The sequence below is a fragment of the Sorghum bicolor genome, chromosome 9, assembly GCF_000003195.3.
Source record: "Sorghum bicolor cultivar BTx623 chromosome 9, Sorghum_bicolor_NCBIv3, whole genome shotgun sequence".
Lineage (NCBI taxonomy): Eukaryota > Viridiplantae > Streptophyta > Magnoliopsida > Poales > Poaceae > Sorghum > Sorghum bicolor.
Window position 1 is genome coordinate 48,447,959 of NC_012878.2, and position 19,633 is coordinate 48,467,591.

At 43.8% G+C, this 19,633-nt stretch overlaps 1 protein-coding gene and 1 long non-coding RNA gene across 3 annotated transcripts; one reads left to right on the forward strand and one right to left on the reverse strand.

The window, feature by feature from the left end:
* Positions 4,389-6,243, forward strand: LOC110430514. 2 transcript variants are annotated; one of them, XR_002447857.1, is made up of 2 exons: positions 4,389-4,784; positions 5,349-6,243. It is a non-coding gene; the product is annotated as an uncharacterized LOC110430514 (long non-coding RNA). The 2 variants fall into 2 exon arrangements; XR_002447858.1 differs by having other exon boundaries at positions 4,389-4,673.
* On the reverse strand, positions 14,151-18,266 carry LOC110430171 (BI1-like protein). Its single transcript, XM_021447294.1, has 4 exons — positions 17,842-18,266; positions 14,957-15,070; positions 14,711-14,868; positions 14,151-14,586 (listed from the first exon to the last, which is right to left on the reverse strand). The coding sequence occupies exons 1-4, from the start codon at positions 18,149-18,151 to the stop codon at positions 14,374-14,376; spliced, it is 795 nt and encodes a 264-aa protein (XP_021302969.1). The 5' UTR covers positions 18,152-18,266; the 3' UTR covers positions 14,151-14,373.

Consider the following 19,633-nt stretch of genomic DNA (forward strand, 5'->3'; position numbering starts at 1 on the left):
CACAGACAGAATTTGGATTTTTCATTTAATTCGTGTCGAAGTCTCAAATTGAGTTTCAGTCCAAATTTCTCTTCCACAGAACGTGCCAAAGCGTCTCAAGAAAAATCCAAGCCGTGTGGGGGTCACCTGAAGATTGTCCGTCACCCAGCCATCACCTCCTGAAGGCAGCAATTGGGAAATGAAGTCCAGATTTTAGCCCTCACATTATGCCCAGTTCCTACCATTGATTCTGCCATGATCGAGATGATGATTATTTTCCAGAAGATGATTATAACGATGCTGATGATGCCATGCTAACATTGGCGATTGGTAAATTATAAGACTAACATATGTGTTCCCGCTTGTGATTTTTTATTTTACACCATCACACTTTGACTTCACCCTTGAATTACAAAACATCACTACTAAAAAAATTATTTTGCAAGACCTTTTGAAATAGGCCTCCGAGGCGGTCATTTTTTTATTAACCAAGGCGGTTAGAAAAACCGCCTCGCAAAATCGATTAACCAAGGCGGGCAGCTTAGAATGCCCGCCTCGGTTAATATCGATTAACCGAGGCGGTTGTTCTAATGCAAACGTCTCGGTTAATACATTAACCGAGGCGGGCATCTTATAAGGCCCACCTCGGATAATAGTGGCCCATTTCAGAGCCCAAACAGTCCATCTTGATCCGTTTGGGCCCGATATTTCGCTCTGAGTATATATTAGCGACTTAGTTTCTCCACTCCTCACTCTTCCCTCACTCGACCTCTTCCCTCACCCGACCCCTCCCCTCCCTTCTCCCGGCCGAAGCCCCTCTCCTTCTCGACCGAAGCTCCTCTCCTCCCGGCGCTCAGGCGAGATCCACCCGACACCCTCCCCTCCCATCCCCGTCCCTTCCCTCCCGACGACGCACGAAGCACCCCTCTCCTTCCCTCCCGACGGCGCGCGCAACACCCCTTCCATCCCTCGGTCTGGACAAGGCCAGATCCGACGTAGTGACCCACCCCTCCGTCGGGCATGGCGGGTGGCGTGCCCCTCCATCCCCTCACGGCCAAGCTCGCAGCGACCCCCTACTCGTCCTCCACCACCTCCGGCGTCCTCCACCTTGCGGGCTCGTCCCGACGGATCCGGAGTGGTGGCGCCCCTAGCGGCGGATCACGGGCACCACGTCCTCCAGCGGAGGATCTATGGTGGTGGCGCCCCTCGACGGCGGCGGATCCAGGGGTTGCCATCCTCCAACGAAGGATCTAGGGCACCACTGTCCCCTGATGGGCTTTGGCGGGCTTTGTCGATGGACTCAGCAGGCCCTATCGATGGGCCTAGATTTTTTTTTATTTTTTTATTTTATCAACCGAGGCGGGCATCCTAACCGTCTCGGAAAAGGTCTGATTTACCGTGACCTTTCGTCCGAGGCGTTTTGGATGCCCGCCTCGGTTAATCCAAAATGCCCGCCTCCGTTAAAATTATATGTAGTAGTGCATCGAGCACTCCTCAACCAAACAATCCTTGTTTGTTTTTGCTGATATGGCATCAATGGTCCCACAAGTCAACACCCCACCATTCTCCTCTCTCATTGTCCTACTTTTCAATCACTACCTATCATGGTAGTTCATTCTTTACTCTTAAATTATAAAACTATATGCGGAACACTTGCCTACTATCGAAACCAAATAACTCTTGTTCGTTTTTGCTAATGTAGCATCATGGGCCCCATATGTCAACACCCCACTGTCCCTCTCTCGTCGCCTTATGGCCCCCTACTCAGCCATCCTCGGTGCTCGCGCCACTATAAGGCCTTGTTTGGATGTTGTTGGATTCACCTCAATCCACATGTGTTGGAGTGGATCGGGGTGGAATTTAGTTCAAGTTCCACTCCAATCCACCCCAACACATGTGGATTGATGCGAATCCAACTACATCCAAACAAGGCCTAAAGGATGTCAAGGAACTCTCGACAATGACAACCTTAAATGCTGAATGAGGTTATAGATTGCCACATTAACAAAATCACCTCTGGAATACACTTTGAACCGGTTCAGAGGAGAGGTATTTGGTGTGGTTTTGGTTGTTGTGAAGCGTTGGGTGTTTGATTTTATATTTCAAGAGTTTAAAACCATACTATCACGGTAGGTAGAGGTAAGATGTATTTTATCCAATTTTAGTAAAAAAAAAATGTTTCATGTTAGTATGCATCGACAAGTTCACCTAAATGCAAAGCAATCATCTCTGACCACTTATTAGCCATTTAAACCTTATTCGCTTGAGCTTATCAACTGCTACTTTTCAGCTATGGAACAATATTTTCTATTTCTTAGAACAAATCAGTATCAACATGAACCGCATAAACGACCAGCCGCTACTAAGCCGCGTGTAGCGCGTTTAAACAGGCCCAATGGGCAGTTTAGGTGGACAATAACGCAGTGCACGGCCACGGGTGAGAAAGTTGCATTGTTTTCATCCAAATGTGTACTTGGACGAAGGTTCTTTCAGCTCAGAAATCGACATGCACTGATTGCAACCCTAGAAGAAAAAGCTAGTAGTGATTAATTGTACACACAACAGTGTCTAGCTAGGTAGTTAGCTAGATGCTTCTCTTGTTTCTGTCACAAGCACGCCGCATGACTATTCCATTGCCTGCCGGTCGATCAAGCTTGCTCACCCACCCAAAGATTGCGCGCTTTGAGGGGCTCTTCACGTGGCATGGATCCACGATCCGCATTGAAAGCGAGAACAAACTGCATGCTCAAGTGGGGGAGAGAGGCTTCAGCTTCACCATCACTCTCTCTGAGCCTCAGGGAAGAAGGCCGCTCGTCTTTAAGCGTGGTGGCTCTAGCTACTTTAGTTTTTTTGAACTGCTGGTGGTAGTTTCCCTAAAAGATGTTCTGGTTCTTTGCTAAATTAGTTTTTGATTGTGCTGTTCTGTATTTAATCGCAAGATAAGTCTGTGGCCAATTAACCCGGTGTTGCATGTTTCTGTCGAAGTAACAGTAAAATTATTCTTCAGCGTCGTTTAGACGTGAGATTGTGAGAGTGAGGGTAGTATATCCGTGCATTTAGATTTGTATATTGGCCCGATAAGAATCGAACATATATAATACATACGATCTTGCTGTGGTTCTTCAGTGATAAGCAGGTGAAAATGTTTGCCGAAAGATTTACCGTGGTGACCACAAATCTAAGCCCACTTATTTCTGTTGCAAATTCAGTAACCCCCTTTTTTTTCACGTTTCAGTTCCACGTATAACATGAAGAATCCATAGGTGGTGGTGCCCCTCCTTGTCTTAAAACTTTGTGTAGGATGTATCTGATTCGGTTTTTAGTTGCTAGCTGCTCACTCTACAGACATGATAATTTACTCTAGTTTCCTCATAAAAAGATAATTTAATCTAGCCACAAGAATTGCATCGATGTAACCGTAAGATTTAACAGCGAACTAATTCGCCCAATTCAACCTCGACAAACAGGCATTACTTTATGCGGTGCCTGCATAAATCAGCTCCTGCTAGCTTTTGTGTAATCATCGGAGCGAATCAACTACAGTATACGATCTGCCCGCGATTATTATGATAACAGTAGTTTAATACCGAATTACTGAAATATAAAGTGTTTAACCAGTGTTGAAATATAAAATTTTTTTCTAAGAAAGTACGACAAAAGCTTTACCGTAACTTTTATTAGAAGAAGAACTAAAAAAAAAGATGACAGTCCAGTTTTTTGAATGGGAATTAGACCAACAAATAACTGAAGCACGAAGACCGACTCCTACAACTTAAACCAACTTCTAGTGCACGAGACAGCACTAAAACACAATTCGGTCATTAACGACAAAACAAAACTACCAGAGCTTCTTTTTCCCTATAGCAGTTTTAGCTTGTGGATTGAGCTTCTTCACCACCCTAGTATAGCCTGAAATCGGTCGGTCCTGCATCATGGGGGGCATCGTCGTCTGCCTACATTATCACGGTTCACGGATCCGTGGGCAGGCACTGGATGGACGCCGAGACAGCAGACAGTACACCAGGCGGCTGCCCTACTACCCCCTACGGACAGGATCGGACTACGTACAGTGGCCGCGGAATGCGCGCGGGCACCCGGAATCCGATGCGTTTTTTCTTTCCATCTGCGCCGCCCGTGCAAAGAGAATGGATGGATTGCCCGGCCGGCCCCCAGCCTGGTGGTGATATCGGCTAGCTGATGAGTGCACGCACACGGGACTGCTGACAGCCGGGCGCTAGTGGGATCCCGTTCCCCATCGCATTCGCATTATTCATCCAGTGTGATGATGATGACTGCTACGACGACGCCCTCGCAGTGCACAAGGACAAGGCTCCTCCTGCCTCCAGGTACTCGAAGACGATCGCGACGCCGGGCGAGCAGCGTACGTACGTGTCCTGCTGGAGGCGGCAGCGCAGTGCAAGCGAGCGAGATCGAGCTCTTCCATGATCGAGTTTGGCGTAGAAATGTCCCAAGGAAAATGACATGCAAGGTTGGAGTGACTGCAATCGATCGGCAGATCAATTCGCTTCCAATCAGTTACTGAACTACTGATTTATATATCACAGCTTACCAATCAGTACTGGTATTAGTCATGGGAGACGATGAGATTGTCCTCGATGGATCGATATGATCATTGTTGTACAGTATGTATAGCGCATCTCTGCTAGCTGCAGGTCGCAGCAAGAAGATACGAGGTAAATTTCCCGAGAAAAGCCATAGCAATCAATCAATCAATCAATCAGTGGAGGGCGAGGCGCGTGTGTGTATACATATACATATACTTTATGATATATATTCTTGCTAAGGTACGCATCGGATACACACACAAATGCCATATATTCCCCCCTCGTCTTTAATCTGTACTCGACCCAATCCAAAGCCTACTACGATCGAGCTCGATCAGCTTTATACTATACCGGTGGTGGCCCGTAGGTAGCAGCACTATCAGATAGTTCTGCCTGCCTGTCTACTTTTTTTCCCCCATCTTTTTTTGCATCTTCAAATATCTTGGGCTGCCACTTACGCTCACCCGTTCGTGAAAAGTGGACGCCCTGTATGATGCTGCTCATATAGCCCGTCGAAGGGTATGGGTCGTCGCGGATAGAATAATCTCTGGGGGGAAAAAGTGTGGCAAATTGGTGATGGTGCAATCTTTCAACCACGCTTTGGGCATCCTCAACCTGAATAAGTTCACGACAGTACTTGTTCGACTATATATGATAGTCACCGAGGAGCTCAACTCTCATCAGCTCATCAAGTGTAGCCTGCCATTTTCATCACCTCTAGCAGCAATGGTCATGTCTCAGCTAGCTTTGCGTCGTCGACCATCATTAGCAGCAATTGATCGATCCTTTGCCTTCTCCGAACAGGTCTTAAGGGGGGAGAGACAAGACAAGGCTCTCCTACAAGCTACAATGCAAGTACTACGACGACACATGAGCTGACATTTGCTTTCGGGGCTGATTGTAAAGTAGGATGTCCATTTGCTTGCAGGGGCATGGCATGATTGGGAACATGCGCAATTGTGACCACCAATGGCAATGGGCTTTTTTAGAGTTATGAAATAAAAAAAGTTGCCACCTTTTCCCTGGTATCTTCTTTATTCTTCTTTTTTTTTGTGTGTGAAATATACAGTACCTTTTCCTGATGATGTCGCAAAGAGGCTCTCTGCCTCGGCTATATACGAAAGTAAGGCCATATATATTAGGATAACGACGATGAATTAACAGGATCCATGTGTACTACGTACGCTGCAAAGGATAATAGTGATGCTATGCTATTGGTTTGTTTATAGAAGGAAAAAAAAAACAGCTAAAGATCAGGGTTGATGAAATTTATAAGAGCTCTTTTACAGTGGTTGGGAGTACCTCTTAGTTCCTCCTGATTCCTAAGTAATTAATTAGTGATAATTATTTTTATGAGTGGAAGGTTAACATGGTAATTGCGGCTCCTCCTCCACCCCTTCTCCACGCACGCCTCGCCCACACGCACCTGAAGGACACAATCTCGTGTCTCCGCCTGACAACAAGCCGGTTACTCCGATCAAGGAATCAGCTAGGTGGTTGAGTATACGTGATATTGGAGGGACCGGCTATAGAGGACAGGTAATTATGGATCAAATTTGCGTCTCCCTATGAGCTGTTGCTGTGGTTGAGGTCACACATTAAGTTCACAAAAATTTCTCTCTGGTTGTATGGACTATATCTTAGTGAGTTCGAGTTGCTGAATTGCAGAAGGGAGTTATATATGGTTGCCCACGTATTACAGGAATGTGGTCGCATTTTTTATGTCAAAATCATAAGCATGAGAATTGTTTCTGGACCTGAGACATGATAGACTTGAACAATTTGTTTTTGCATTCATTTCACATTACCTCAAACATTGGTAGATTGGGGAGTAACTCAGCAAAAATTACAAGCAGACATCAACTTAAACTGAAGGTATACACAACTAAGAGGAATGGTTCGCCTGATGATCTGAACCTTTTGCTCATTTGCTGCCCATCGTATATCAATGAGTAGAGTTCCTATATCAATGACTAAAGTTAAAGAAGAGACTGAAATATTAATTTCCAGTTGAAGGCCAGCAGCCACCTGCAGACATCTGATATGCAAGTTCCTTAGAGGCTACACGATGCCCCTGTTCCTTAGAGGCTAGTGAGAAGCAATCGCATTCTCTGTCCGCTGTGGCAGAACCTCCTGAATTAAGTGGCCCACATGCACACATCATTGTCCCAAAGACTTCTGATCGACGTGCACGAGTTCCAAATGACTCAAGAAGTCTGTCGGGTGTCCTCGGGAAACCCGAATCATCCACGTAACAATCTTTTCAGGAATTCCCTCATCAAGCATCACAGTATTACAACATTTCATAGATAAGAGAAATCAGAGTAAAAGCGGAAAGGTTACATAACATATATTGAAACTTAAGTTCATAGTTTACAAACTATAAGTATTTGATACATAAAAGCTTCGGAACTTTATATTACATAAACCATAGATCACACAACAAGTTTTTACTTGCCCAAGGTCACACATCAGGTTCATCATCATCACTCTCCTCCACAAGAGTAAAATAACCATGACCAACAAAAGGATTCTCAAGAGGTTCACCTGCAACAGGGGTTAATAAACCCTGAGTACAAAAGTACTCAACAAGACTTAACCGACTAATAAAGAGGTGGAGACTCAGGTATGCAGGCTATAGGGTTTCAAGGTAAAGCTTTATCAAGATCAAGTATTTCTTTTGCATAAAAGCTTACTAAGAGTAAAGCCTACTTTCAAGTTTTAACTCAAGATTATCACTTATAACTAGCCAAGATCATTATCAGACTTTCATAAGCCAAAAATCTCTTTCTTACACCAAAGATTCACTTATTACTACGATGATGGTACGAGGATTGAGGCTCCATATCCGAGGAAACACGGCGATTCGAATCGATTAAACCCAGCTGGGGATTCAGTACCACACGACATATGTAGAACTTAATCTTGCATATGTCAACCTTTTCTATAGATCCTCCCATACAAGAACGGGTCCAGCGTCACCCGAGAGTACAGTACACCACCATCCTACAGCCAATCTAGATGTTTTCCGGTCATCTCAGATCCGTAAGGTGGGTACACGCTACTCTCGCCATCTCTCCACTCCCAGTACGCGGTTAGCCGTTCTCAAGTATCGGAATAGCTATAGGTAAGGCTTACCGCCGCATGTGGGCTGTACTCAAAGGTCTCAATCACAACAGGCCAATCAACGGTACGGTCCTTAACCGACACAGTTGGAGACACTACTTTAAGACTCCATTCTTAAAGCAAGTCCACCGACCGGTCTCAAGTTGAACATTATTGACCTTAAAAGTATTCCACAACAACTCTTCAAACTTTTCTCATTTGAAAACTTATCTAATAAGCAGGACTAAGCATATTAAGTATTTTCATAAAACAGGTATCAAGGTTAATATGGAAATCATCAAGGTAGATAATGCAGCAAATAGGATTCACTCAACTCCTATTCACCTAATGCATCATATTAACTCAAGTGATATAAATAACTTTATGAAAATACAAGGATAGGGTTTAATGTCCGGGGCTTGCCTTGGCCGGAAGGGAAGTTCGGCAACTCAACAACACTCGAAGGATCCACAAACTCGGAAGAAACCCACCGAGGATCAGATTCTTCCGGAGCGTATTCTATACGTAAAAGTGCATATGCATGATTATGATATACTTATGGCATGATAAAGACAGGTTACATGTTCTTGGATGACAACCATAAGCATGACTATCTCAAGTACAATTTACCTTCATGATAGAGAAACAAACTAAACTATCTATCAAAGCATGGATTATTACTAAATCAATTTTATTATCTTTATTAAGCAATGTTGTGGACCTATCATATCATAAGGATCATGTACATGAATTAAACCATAACCAGGGAGCATATTATGCTAAGTAACCACTGGTTGCCAATCAATCCAAAATATCACACAAAGCCTAAAGGAATAATTATTTCTATTTCTTTTATAATTATTTTAAATAGCTTTATTAAGAGACAGAGCATACTTTATCAAACAGAGCTGAAATTATTCATGAAGCTAGATAACAGTTACACAAAATCACATATTAAATTTCATGATTTTTGGATATACCCATAATTGATTAAAAATCATGGATTATTTATTTATTATTAAATAGAGGCAATTTTTGCATACATGCAAACTACCAGAAAATATAACCAAATATTTTTCATGTGTTCTACTCATTTTAAGGAAGCCATACAAAAATTCTCATAATTTTTGGATCAGCACAAAATTTACTACACAAATTCAAATATAAATCAAAAACTGCATAAAAAGAAAAAGAAAACAACACTGTACCCCTGCGGCCCAGAAGCTTGGCCCAGGCTCGCGTGAAACTTGGCCCAGCCGGCCTTCCCCCGCGCGCGCTGACGGTTTTGCAGAAAAGCCCTCGGCTTTCTTTGAAACCAACCCGCAGACCAGGCTACTATTCATATGAGTCTACGGCTTTGCAAACAAACCCCTCCCCTTTCTCATCTTTACAACCACGAGGTCCTCGACGCCCCGGCCGTCCAGAGCGCGACACCGCGCGGCGGCGCCGCTTACGCCGGCCAACTCCGGCCACCCCGAACCAAACGGAGGCGAGCACAAGCACCAGCAAGCAACCCGCAACCGAACAAGCTAGCAAACCCGCACTCTACTGCTCAAGCGAGCTCTGGCCACGAGCGGCGGCGGACATGGCCGCGGCGGTGCTTTCGCCGGTGGCTCTAGACCGGTAGAGATAGGAATACGAGGTCAGGAAGCATCGGCGTCTCACCCTGGGTGTGCTGACGCAGAGAGAAGGAGCGAAGAACAGCCGGGTGTTGCTCGTCCACGCGACCAGTGACTCCGGCGGCGAGCTCCGACGAAGAAGAAGATGTCCCGGTGACAGCTGCGAAGCAACGGAGAAAAGAGCGAGCCGATGAGCACCACAAGGTCATGACGAAGCAAAGACGAGAGAAAGAGAGAGCAGAAAGTTGCCCGGATGGGCTGACCACGACGAGCTTGACCACGGTGGCGCTCTGTCGCCGGCGGGAAGGAGAATGGTGAAATCCGGTGCTCTGGTGCGAATGAGGAAAGAAGGGTGGGTTCTGGAGATGCGCAAGGAAGTGACGGACGTAGAGGACAGCTCAATTTGATACGAGGAGGATCGAGCACGGCCAATTTGGATGGGGACGGGGTACTGCGCTTCGGTGCCCCGGTGGCGGGAATGGAGTCGACGAGCGCAGCAGAGAAGGGCACGTCGCGCCTCTGGTTGCCAGCAGCTGCTCCACATCGTCACAGACGTGAACACGCGCGTGGACGAGGTAAAACGGTGGCCATGCGCTGGCATTCACCGATCCAGACTCGGGTGTCCACCGCCATGAACAGGAGCCAAAGCTTATCCCCCCCCTTTTTGTCTGGTTTTGCAAAAATCGACCAAAGAGTGAACTGCAGTCAACTTTTCACCAAAAAGAAACTTGTGCAAAATTTTGTGAGCTACAAAACATCTTTTGGTGGCCAGAGCTTATTCTGGGTGGAAAATAGCTAAATTGGCCAAACAGTTTGAAATTCAAGCTCAATTCCAAATTTTTGAATTGGGGTAAAACAGAATTTCTAAAATTACTTTTGATTTTGTATAACAACTTGAAAAACTCCCAACATGAAAGTTGTTCAACTTTTCAAGCCCTTCAACTTTCATGTTGACCATTTTTCAAAATTCCAAACAGATTTTGAATTGGAGATTTAAGTTTGAAAAGGGGACACTTTCCGGAAATCTGTATTTTCAAAATTACTTTGAATTTTGTACTGAATCTTCAAAAACTCAAAACACCAAAGTTGTACATCTTGACAAGATCTACAACTTTGCTTTTAAACTCAACTTCAAATTTTGCTTGGTTTTTGAATTGCACAAAAGGGGGCAAATCTAAGGTTTTGAAAACTAGGGTTCCCCCCTAAGCTTTTCGGAAAAACTATCACCCAAGGTTTTTAAACTCCAAAACAAGCATCCATACATAAAATAAATACACTTTAAATTCCTAAACACATTCAACCAAATTTAAACTTATTTTAAGTTAATGCATCAGGGTTTACTTAACAATAAACTATGCAATGCTCATGATGACATGTCATGTTTTAGTTCGCTTAACACGAGAGTGTTACATCCGCTCTCGCCCTCGCCCTGGTAGCCGGCACCGCCGCAGCCCTACCTCACCCTCGCCCTCGCCTTGGCAGCCGGCACCGCCGCAACACACACTCTTTGTGAGAAGGAAGAACATACAGACGAGAGAGTGGATAAGATTGAATTTGAGAAATAAACATGTCACAAACTATACTACTTCAATCGTTTCTATACTACTCAAACATTATTTTTTATTATAAATTTTACTATTGTAACCTTAATTGCATAAAATAATTTCATAAATAGAATTATCTCAATTTTTTTAAAGGGTTGATCCCATCAATTTTAGTATACACTTGGTGCATATGGTCCCACCATTTAATATGCACTAGGTGCATCTCTAATTAGTTGCTCTTGGTTCCTATGTATTTTTAGCCGTCGGATTGGTCCTCTTAAGCCGTCCATTTTTTAACAACCATTGTAAAAATTCTCAATTTATAAAACCAAACTGACGTGGGATTCTGCTTGATATCCAGAACTGAAAAAAAAGAATAATTTGTTTTTCTGATCATTGCATAAACTAATGTGGCTTTACAGCGTAGCACATGGAGCCAGCCAAATGAAAGTACGTTTACGTTGTTTTTTGTTTGTCCTTACCACGTTTGACATTTCCCCCCCCCATTCTCCGTCGTCTTCCCTTCTCCTTTGTCCCCTCCTTCAATCCCATACCGCAAGTGACCTAGACTTGCTTTCCTCTGTGATTTGGGTAGGTTAGTTCAAATCCTTCACATATCATGGGTCTCCAAAGGTTCTTAATTTGGAAACACGACACGACAAGCTATGATTGATGTGTACTAATAAGATCTTAGAATGCTACAGCAGTAGAACAAGCTCGAGTTGCTTGCGTAAATCGAGCAACTTATAGCGACGCAACCTCCATGATCCATGCCCATCAACTAGAGAGAGATTCGGTGCAATCCTTAGGTAAAATCCATGACTTTTGTCCCGGAACCTTACCACATTTGACATTCTTTTTTCCCCATTCTTCGTGGCCTACTCCCCCTTCTCCTTTCTCTCCCCCCCCCCCCCCCCCTCAATCACATCCTGCTTTCCTTTGTGATTTGGGCAGGCTAGTTATAAACCTTACCATATCATGGGTCTCGAAAGGTTCTTAATTCGGAAAGCACAACAAAACGAGCTATGATTGTTGTATACCTCTGTGCCCATCAAGCAGAATGCCAATTTGTTTGCTTGAGCTTATTAGCCGAATCTACCAGCTATTCAACAGTGTTTTTCTCTCACAACAAATTAGCTAACGGTACTTTCTACCATGGCTTATCAGTCAAACGAATAAGACCATGCAACAAAATGAGCGCTTAGAATGCAACAGCAGGTCAGCAGCAGGACAAGCTCGAGCTGCGTGCCTAGCTAGGTGAACCGAGCAACATACAGCGATGATGCAATTAACCTCTCTCTCTGTTCTGTGCCCCATCAAGCAGAGATTGCGACCCATGCCGTGCAATCGTCTTTTAGACTTTTCTCTCTGAACTGAACCTGCCTTGCCTACCCGCCATACCCGGCCACATGTGATGAGGCGGGCATCAGCGCGCACAGTAACAACAGTGTGGCTTCGGCGCGAGTGGCAGGCAGCCCGGCCGGCACATGGCACACGGGAGGGGTGGGTCGACGCGCACGCTCCACCCGCCGACTAGACTACCTATCCAGCCATGATCCATCCATCCATCCGTGATCGACAGACAGCTCGAGACGCTTTGCACGAGTGGCTGCGAATCCTCGCCCGCGCCGGGCGCCGGCACACGAGAGGAGGGGAGGCGACGGGCGGCCACTCTGCACCTGCATGCATGCCTTTTGCCGCTGGCCGAGCGAGCACGGGGCCCATGCCGCCTGAAAAAAGGCCGATCGCAACGATCGGCGCGGGGTGGCTCGCGGTCACGGGAAAAAGCCGGGGAAAGTTGCCGGCCGTTTCGGCGCGCGGGCGTATCATTTCATTCGGGGATTGGCCAGGTCCCGACGCCGGCGCGCAATTTCCCGCGGGGGGGATGGAGTGGATCATCCGGTGCCTGATGACGCGGGCGACGGCCGGCGCCCAGACAAGTTGTGGGATTTCGCTTCTCGAGGGAACGGAATTACGGGAAGCCAGCGTGGGGATGGGATGGGATGGGATGGGATGGCCGTGTGCCCCGTCACATGGCACTAGCGTCGAGTCTAGCTTTGATTTGGCCGTAACATCCTATAGGTTTCGTCTGGATCTCAGGCAATCGGGCGGGGTGTCCCCTCACCTGACGGAATATTGTTTTGTTTGATAAGTGAGGAGAGGAAATTGGTGATGGTTTCTTTCGGCGAAGTTCTCGAATCTCGAGCTCTTGCGAAGTGTAGACCGAGCCTAGACGAGCCCACAAGGCCACGACCGAGATGAGCGAAAGTTTGTTCTGTCCTCATTCAGTCCAATCGTTCTTCAGTGTGGTTGCAGCATCAGTACCGTGTGCAAGGCGGATGCACACGTCGGTGGGCCGGTAGCCCAGCACAAGTCTTTGGCATGATGAATGTGCCCATTTTCAGAGCCAGGGGATCCACAGCGAACACTGGAGATATGTGCACAACGAATATAATAACTCACTGTTTCTGTTGTTACTGTTAGCTTCAGGGATGTTTGACCTCTGTACACTCTCCTTCAGTTTGGAAGTTGAGAATGCCACCTCGTGTTCAGATTTCTATGTGGCTTTTAAGTAACAACAGAACTCTAACTAGAGATAATTTTAGCAAAAGAAGCATGCGGAGAACAAATCCTGCCTTTTTTTTTGTTCAGAGTTTGAATCAGTGAGTCATCTTTTCTTCTGAGTTGTTGTGTAGCTTCAAATATTTGGCAAGTTATCGTAAGGATTTGTGGTAAACGGATAGGTTCAGATTTTGTATCTGTTGCAAGATGGTGATTATAATTAACAAAAATATTGATGTTCTGAATATGTGCACCTCTGTAGTTAATAAGTGGAGTTCTATGTTTTTAGAGTCACGTGTGGTCGAGTATGAAGCCGGTGTGACAAAAAAAAAAAAACTAAAGCTGTATTGCTGGAAGAAACTTTGAAAGAAATTTGGATCATTACATTGTAACTGGTGGAGAACGCAAGGTTTACATGGATCCAACGGGACGGAACAAGGGGGCGATGATGCTTATAGGAGCGCCATGAGGCCTCTTGGGCAGTATAGAATCATTGTTGGTTTTAGCGCGGATACATTTACATACACTAAATAACGACCTAAGATACGCTTACGCTAAACAATATTGGATGTTATCATGTTTTTTTTAGTTCATTCAGGTTGTTCAGCACAAGCGTAACGTATACTTCCGTATCTCAAATTTCTGCAACGAGCGACGACCAACACGTACGACAATTGAACTGTAAATAAACGCCATTTCCGGCTACGAATGAAATGCTGTGCACCTTTTCCCAAAGCAAAATGAAGAGTGCAAATAACACGCGCAAGCACAAGCACAAGCACAAACGATACAAGGTACTAACAATTATTGGCAGTATCGCAGAACATATTAGGTAACAGGTACGAGACAGTGTGAAATTGGCAGACAAACTATACATTACGTTGCACTTTGATCCCAACCTCTAACTAGAGTACAGGACCACATTACCAGGGGTATACTGTGTTCAAAACATCACGACGCTCTGACAAGGTTGGCACAGGGTACATCTTGTTTGACCCACTAGTTATCGGATTGCATGCTCCTGAGCATGTTTAGGATGGAAAGGAATAGGTTCAGGATGTCAAGGTATAGCCCAACTGATGCCCAGATGTACTCATCATAGGTGTGGCGCCTGATCAGGTTCTCGGTGTCATACAGAATGAAGCCTGCGAAGACCAACGCTCCTAGCCCACCGAACAAACCAACAGACACTGGTCCCAATGGGAAGAAAATCTGCAACACACAATGCCACGGAACAAAACGTTAACGCAAACAGTGGATTGCTCATCTGGTAACAAAAACAAAGACAGCATTTGCAAGTAGAGCCCATTCTTTCAGAGTTTATCATAGGCATTACCTGAAGAAAGCTAGTTAGGACAAGGATAGTAAGCGCAGAAGACAGAATAGGCCCCAGATACCCGAATTCCTTGCCCTTCTTTGAGGCCCAGAAAGCATAGGCAGTCAAAGAAACCACCACACCAGCTGTCAATACTAAAGCCTCCAGAACAATTTTCCCTGCAATAAGTAAATGATTGTTAATAAAAAACTAAAAGGAAGCATCTGCAAGAAACAAATCAAACTATTTGAAGAAAAAAAAACAGACCTTGAGTGTTAGCACAAGCCACACCAATGCTGAAGCTCAAGCACAAAGTGAACAGACCCAGGAAAACGAAATTGTGTGGGTGCTTGTGCTGATAATGATACAATGGGATCATCACTGCAGCAAATATCATAACAGAAGTTAGTGAACAAAAACCAACCTACTAATAGAAACTAACAGCAACGAAGTCCCTCATACTCAGATTTTAAGCAAAAGAGAAGGGTATATTTTGGTGTTACAACCAAAGGATACAATTACAGTGGACAGCTTCTGATTAAACCCAAAAAAAAAAATTCTTGCACTCTCAATCTAATAACTGAGACTGTTAATACACAGAAAGATAAATTTATTGCTTTCATTATCAAAGCTTTATCCTATGCCTATATGCCTGGTAACAGCACACCAAAAACTCTATATTGAGCTAGATAACCAAAACTCTCCAGGGAAGTTTGGATGTCTCGCCATGTTGCCTTGCTTTACATGACTCAGCAAAGCCAGCCTTGCCAACACAGGCGAGCCGGATTGGCTCTCTCCAAGGGAAGGAGAAACCTTGACAGCGCGAGAACGAGGTAGGTGGTAAAGAAACCAAACAGTCTAAACTTTGCTCAACATGGCAAAGCGAGCATCGGCGAGGAATACAAACGGGCCCTCAATTTGGTCAAACTCAAACCATATATTAAAGTACCTACATTTTCATTTACTTGACATCATTGTCTTTGACTGTTATACTTTTTTATTAACCACCAGATAAACTAGTAGATTCAAATGCAGATTGGTAGCAAGTACCTTTGATTACATGTCTACTATACCCACTTTTATGCTGATACTTCAAACAAATTATTACTGGCCAAAAACCTTGATCAGTTAAATATGGATGGGAGTATGCATACAACTGATTCAAAAAGGCTGTCCCCCTACCTCCCTCTCCGAACTCCACAGTCCCACTTCTACTCTTTTGTATGAACGATGGAGAGGGTAAGATACTAGGGATAACTCCGTGAAACTGAAAAATAACAACTCAGTTTCATGCCTCCTTAAGGAGATGTCATTATTTTCTATTTTTCATGTTCTCAAATCATTTCTCAACTCAAATCACACTATCAACCACATGGCAGTAGAAATACTGAATCAACCTTCTTTGTAAGCCTTCATTATGCAATTATCTTTTATGTTGTATATGGATTTCTTGTGTGGGCAAGCAACTAAACTCAGGTCAATTAGAATTTAGGAGCAACTCCTATTGCTAATTCTAATTGGACAGGGAAGCAGGAGGTCTCACTGTTGACAAATAAAATATAACAATAATAACAACATTGAGATAAAGCACAGCACTACATCACATATCTCCTGTTCAAGTTTGACATTAGTATTTCTTCATCAGCAACATGATCACAATACAACAGATTATCAGCACAATAACACACAACTAAGTTTCCTGTTAACTTGATACAGCATGTGTTAAATCAAGGCAACTTGCTGTGATGCTCGCGTGAGCCCTTCATCATGTTACTAACGTGCTGCAACATCATTAATGAGCAGCTGACAATCAAGCACTCAATCACATAAATATTAAACAAAACAAGAGACAAAGGAAGTAGTCTGCAATTGGCATTGTCTTAATACTGCAATATGTTTTTTCCTGGGTAAACAGTTTAGCTAAACTAAGGCCCATTAGAGGCAACCGGCTACAAACTGCTTCTTCTATTGCAAAGGGAACCTCTACATCTCCTTATAGTTTTCATAGCAACCCCTTGTACAGAGGCAGGGGATCTCATCTACATGCAATATCAAGAGCATAAACAAAGTTGAGATAAAGCTTGGGACAACAACGCTTCTCTCTTATTTCAATTTATATTTTCATTGAGTCATCAGCAACATGACCATATCATCACAACACGTTATCAGCACGATAACAATCTCATATCAACTTACAAGTAGTAAGTCAAACATGTTAGATGGAGGCAGACACCAGGAGGCCTATGTGAGACCATTATCATGTTGTAACGTGTTGCAACATTATGGTCAGGTTGAAGATGGTCAAGGAAAATATTAAATTGGAACAAGAGAAAAGGGTAGCAATCCAATCTCAACTTTGTTGTGCAATTTTCCAATTTTAATGTTGTACCAAGGGTTTAACTGCACTAAAGCTCATGAGAAGCAAATGGTTCCCATATACTGCTTATTCATTTAATATTGCTGAATGGCTGAAAGATTCGGTAGATAAGCTCAAGCGAACAGGGTAAAAAATATAGTTGAGAGACATTTTTGGACTACAACACGTTTCTCTTCTCCCAATTTAATATACATTTGATCATTGGTAATACAACCATGAGTTGAACAACACGTCTTCAGCACAATAATGCTCATGTAGGCTTGTTGGTAACTTGACACAAAACATGTTAGACCAAGGCAGGTTACCATGAAGCCTGCATGAGATCATCTACTCATCCCGTGTTGCAATATCATGATTGAGTTGCCAAGGATCAGTTGTACACAATCATATAAATATTAAACTGGAACAAGAGATTAAAAAAAAAAGATAAGTGCAAAATAGCATCCTTTAGAATCCATAAATAACATGTGACTAAACTAAAGTACTAGACCTAGCATCTTTCAGGCTCAAGCTTAGATCGGCTATATCCAAGATCTACATGCCAAAGTCCTGATCCAAACAGTTATTCATCATAAATAACGAGAGAACCTAATAGGAACAGCATCGATCTGTCTAGAATCTGGATCCAACCAACTCATCTAACTTATCGACAATTTGTGCAGTTTCAGCAACACATCTCCCTAACCAAGTGATGACGATGACCAGAAAAGAGTAGATTTTCCCCACCCAGCACATCAAACCCCGACACCGGCAGATGGAGAACAGGGGCGCTTACGGATGAAGGGCAGGACGGCGAGCACGAGCGCGAGGCCCGCGGAGTCGGAGAGCGTGGCGTTGAGGGTGGGGTGGAGGACGGTGAGGGCGGAGACGGCGGTGGTGAGGAGCAGCTGCGCGGCGAGGATGCCGTAGACCTTGCGGACGAAGCCCCAGCGGAGGGCGCTCTCCCCGCGCGAGATCCCCGGGTACAGCGTCTCCCCGGTCCCGGCCTCCAGGTCCACCTCCGACGCCTCCACCTTCTCCTTCATCTCCGGCGAACGGCGGTACCCCGCTGGCGCGAGGGGCTGCATCTCCGCCACCGACGCCATCTCCCTCTCCCTCTCTCTGTCTCGCACTCCGACGGGGATGGGATTGGGTGCGGTGCGGGGAAAGGGAAATGCGGATTCTTCGCACGAGACGCGGGTTGCGCGTCGCGGTGTAGACTTTGTTGGGGGCGGTTGGGGATTTTTGTAGATTTGATTTGCTACGAGCACTCGTGAATCCTGCCAAACTTGTCCTCGGCCACTGAAAAGTAGGGCCAAATCGGGAGGAGGGGGTGGGCGGAGCACTCAAAAACTCGTGTGCACTAGGCCAGCTTATTACAAATTCATTATTTTTCTGATGGCGAGAGAATCAAAATATCGACATGCAAATGCTCCTGTAGTTTGACTTTTTTTTAGGAACCTGTAGTTGACCTTTGCACAAGTACTACACCCTTTTTGATTGAAGAAAGATGCGTCGCTTTGATTTCCTCCGTAGAGTTTAGATTAGATTGAGCTTTGATTGATTTGATCATGATCAATATTTTTTCTATCAGTCATCAGTGTTTTTCTCTCATAATATATTAGTGAACAGTATTTTCAACCACGCATCAGCGAACAGGCTATAGATTGACAATAGTTATCAATGTTTTTCTCTCATAATATATTAGTAAATAGTATTTTCAACCGTGCATCAGCGAACAGGCTATAAGATTGGCGATATGTGGATGCCGCATTACCACTAGAATAGTAAAGTACTTTTAAAATATTTATTAATTACATTTGGCTGAAATGTTTTATATTTCCATCAATAAATCGTTGACCAAATCAGTTCTTTGATATGTTATATTATACTCCCTCCATCCTAAATTATAAGTCACTCCAAAAATCTTAAAGAGTCAAAACATTTTAAGTTTAACCAAAATTATATAAATAATTACAAAAAATTATAAAATCAAATAGATATACTATAAAAATATAATTAATGAAGAATTTAATGATACTTTATTGATATCATAAATATTATTATCTTATCAAATAAATTTGGTTAAACTTTGGATGTTTTGACTCTCCAAGAATTTTAGAATGACTTGTAATTTGAGATGGAGGGAGTATTAGGTAGCGTACTCGTGCTTTGCTATAGGATAACTAATTTTTATACTAAAAATACTGATCGCATGATAACATAACAATACTGTAAAAAAATCAATGTTAAAGTTAATCTAAAATACAAAGTTTATGGACACAATCACCGAGAGTGCGGCATCGCAGGCTCATAGACTCTACTGTAGAAACCCTTCCATGATGCGGTTAAGATTTTATATTAGCAGAAAAAATCTTCGATATTTATTTCTTTCGTGCGCTAATAAATTCACAAATAAATTTCGCTGCATCTTCGTACCATTATGTACACAGCTTTGAGTATATATATGTAAATATTAGTGTCTGTCACATGAATAAACTATGCTCTTGGAGTTTAGTACATTTAATAACGGAAGAGAGCATTATGGCAAGAGCACATATGAATCACTTCGTCAAAATTTAAGTTAA

Coding starts and splice junctions, on each gene's coding strand:
- LOC110430171 (XM_021447294.1), bottom strand. CDS start 18,151: ATGGCGTCGGTGGCGGAGATGCAGCCCCTCGCGCCAGCGGGGTACCGC. Junction 15,071..17,841: donor CGCCGTCCTGCCCTTCATCC/GTAAGCGCCCCT, acceptor TATTTGCTGCAG/TGATGATCCCATTGTATCAT. Junction 14,869..14,956: donor GGCTTGTGCTAACACTCAAG/GTCTGTTTTTTT, acceptor TACTTATTGCAG/GGAAAATTGTTCTGGAGGCT.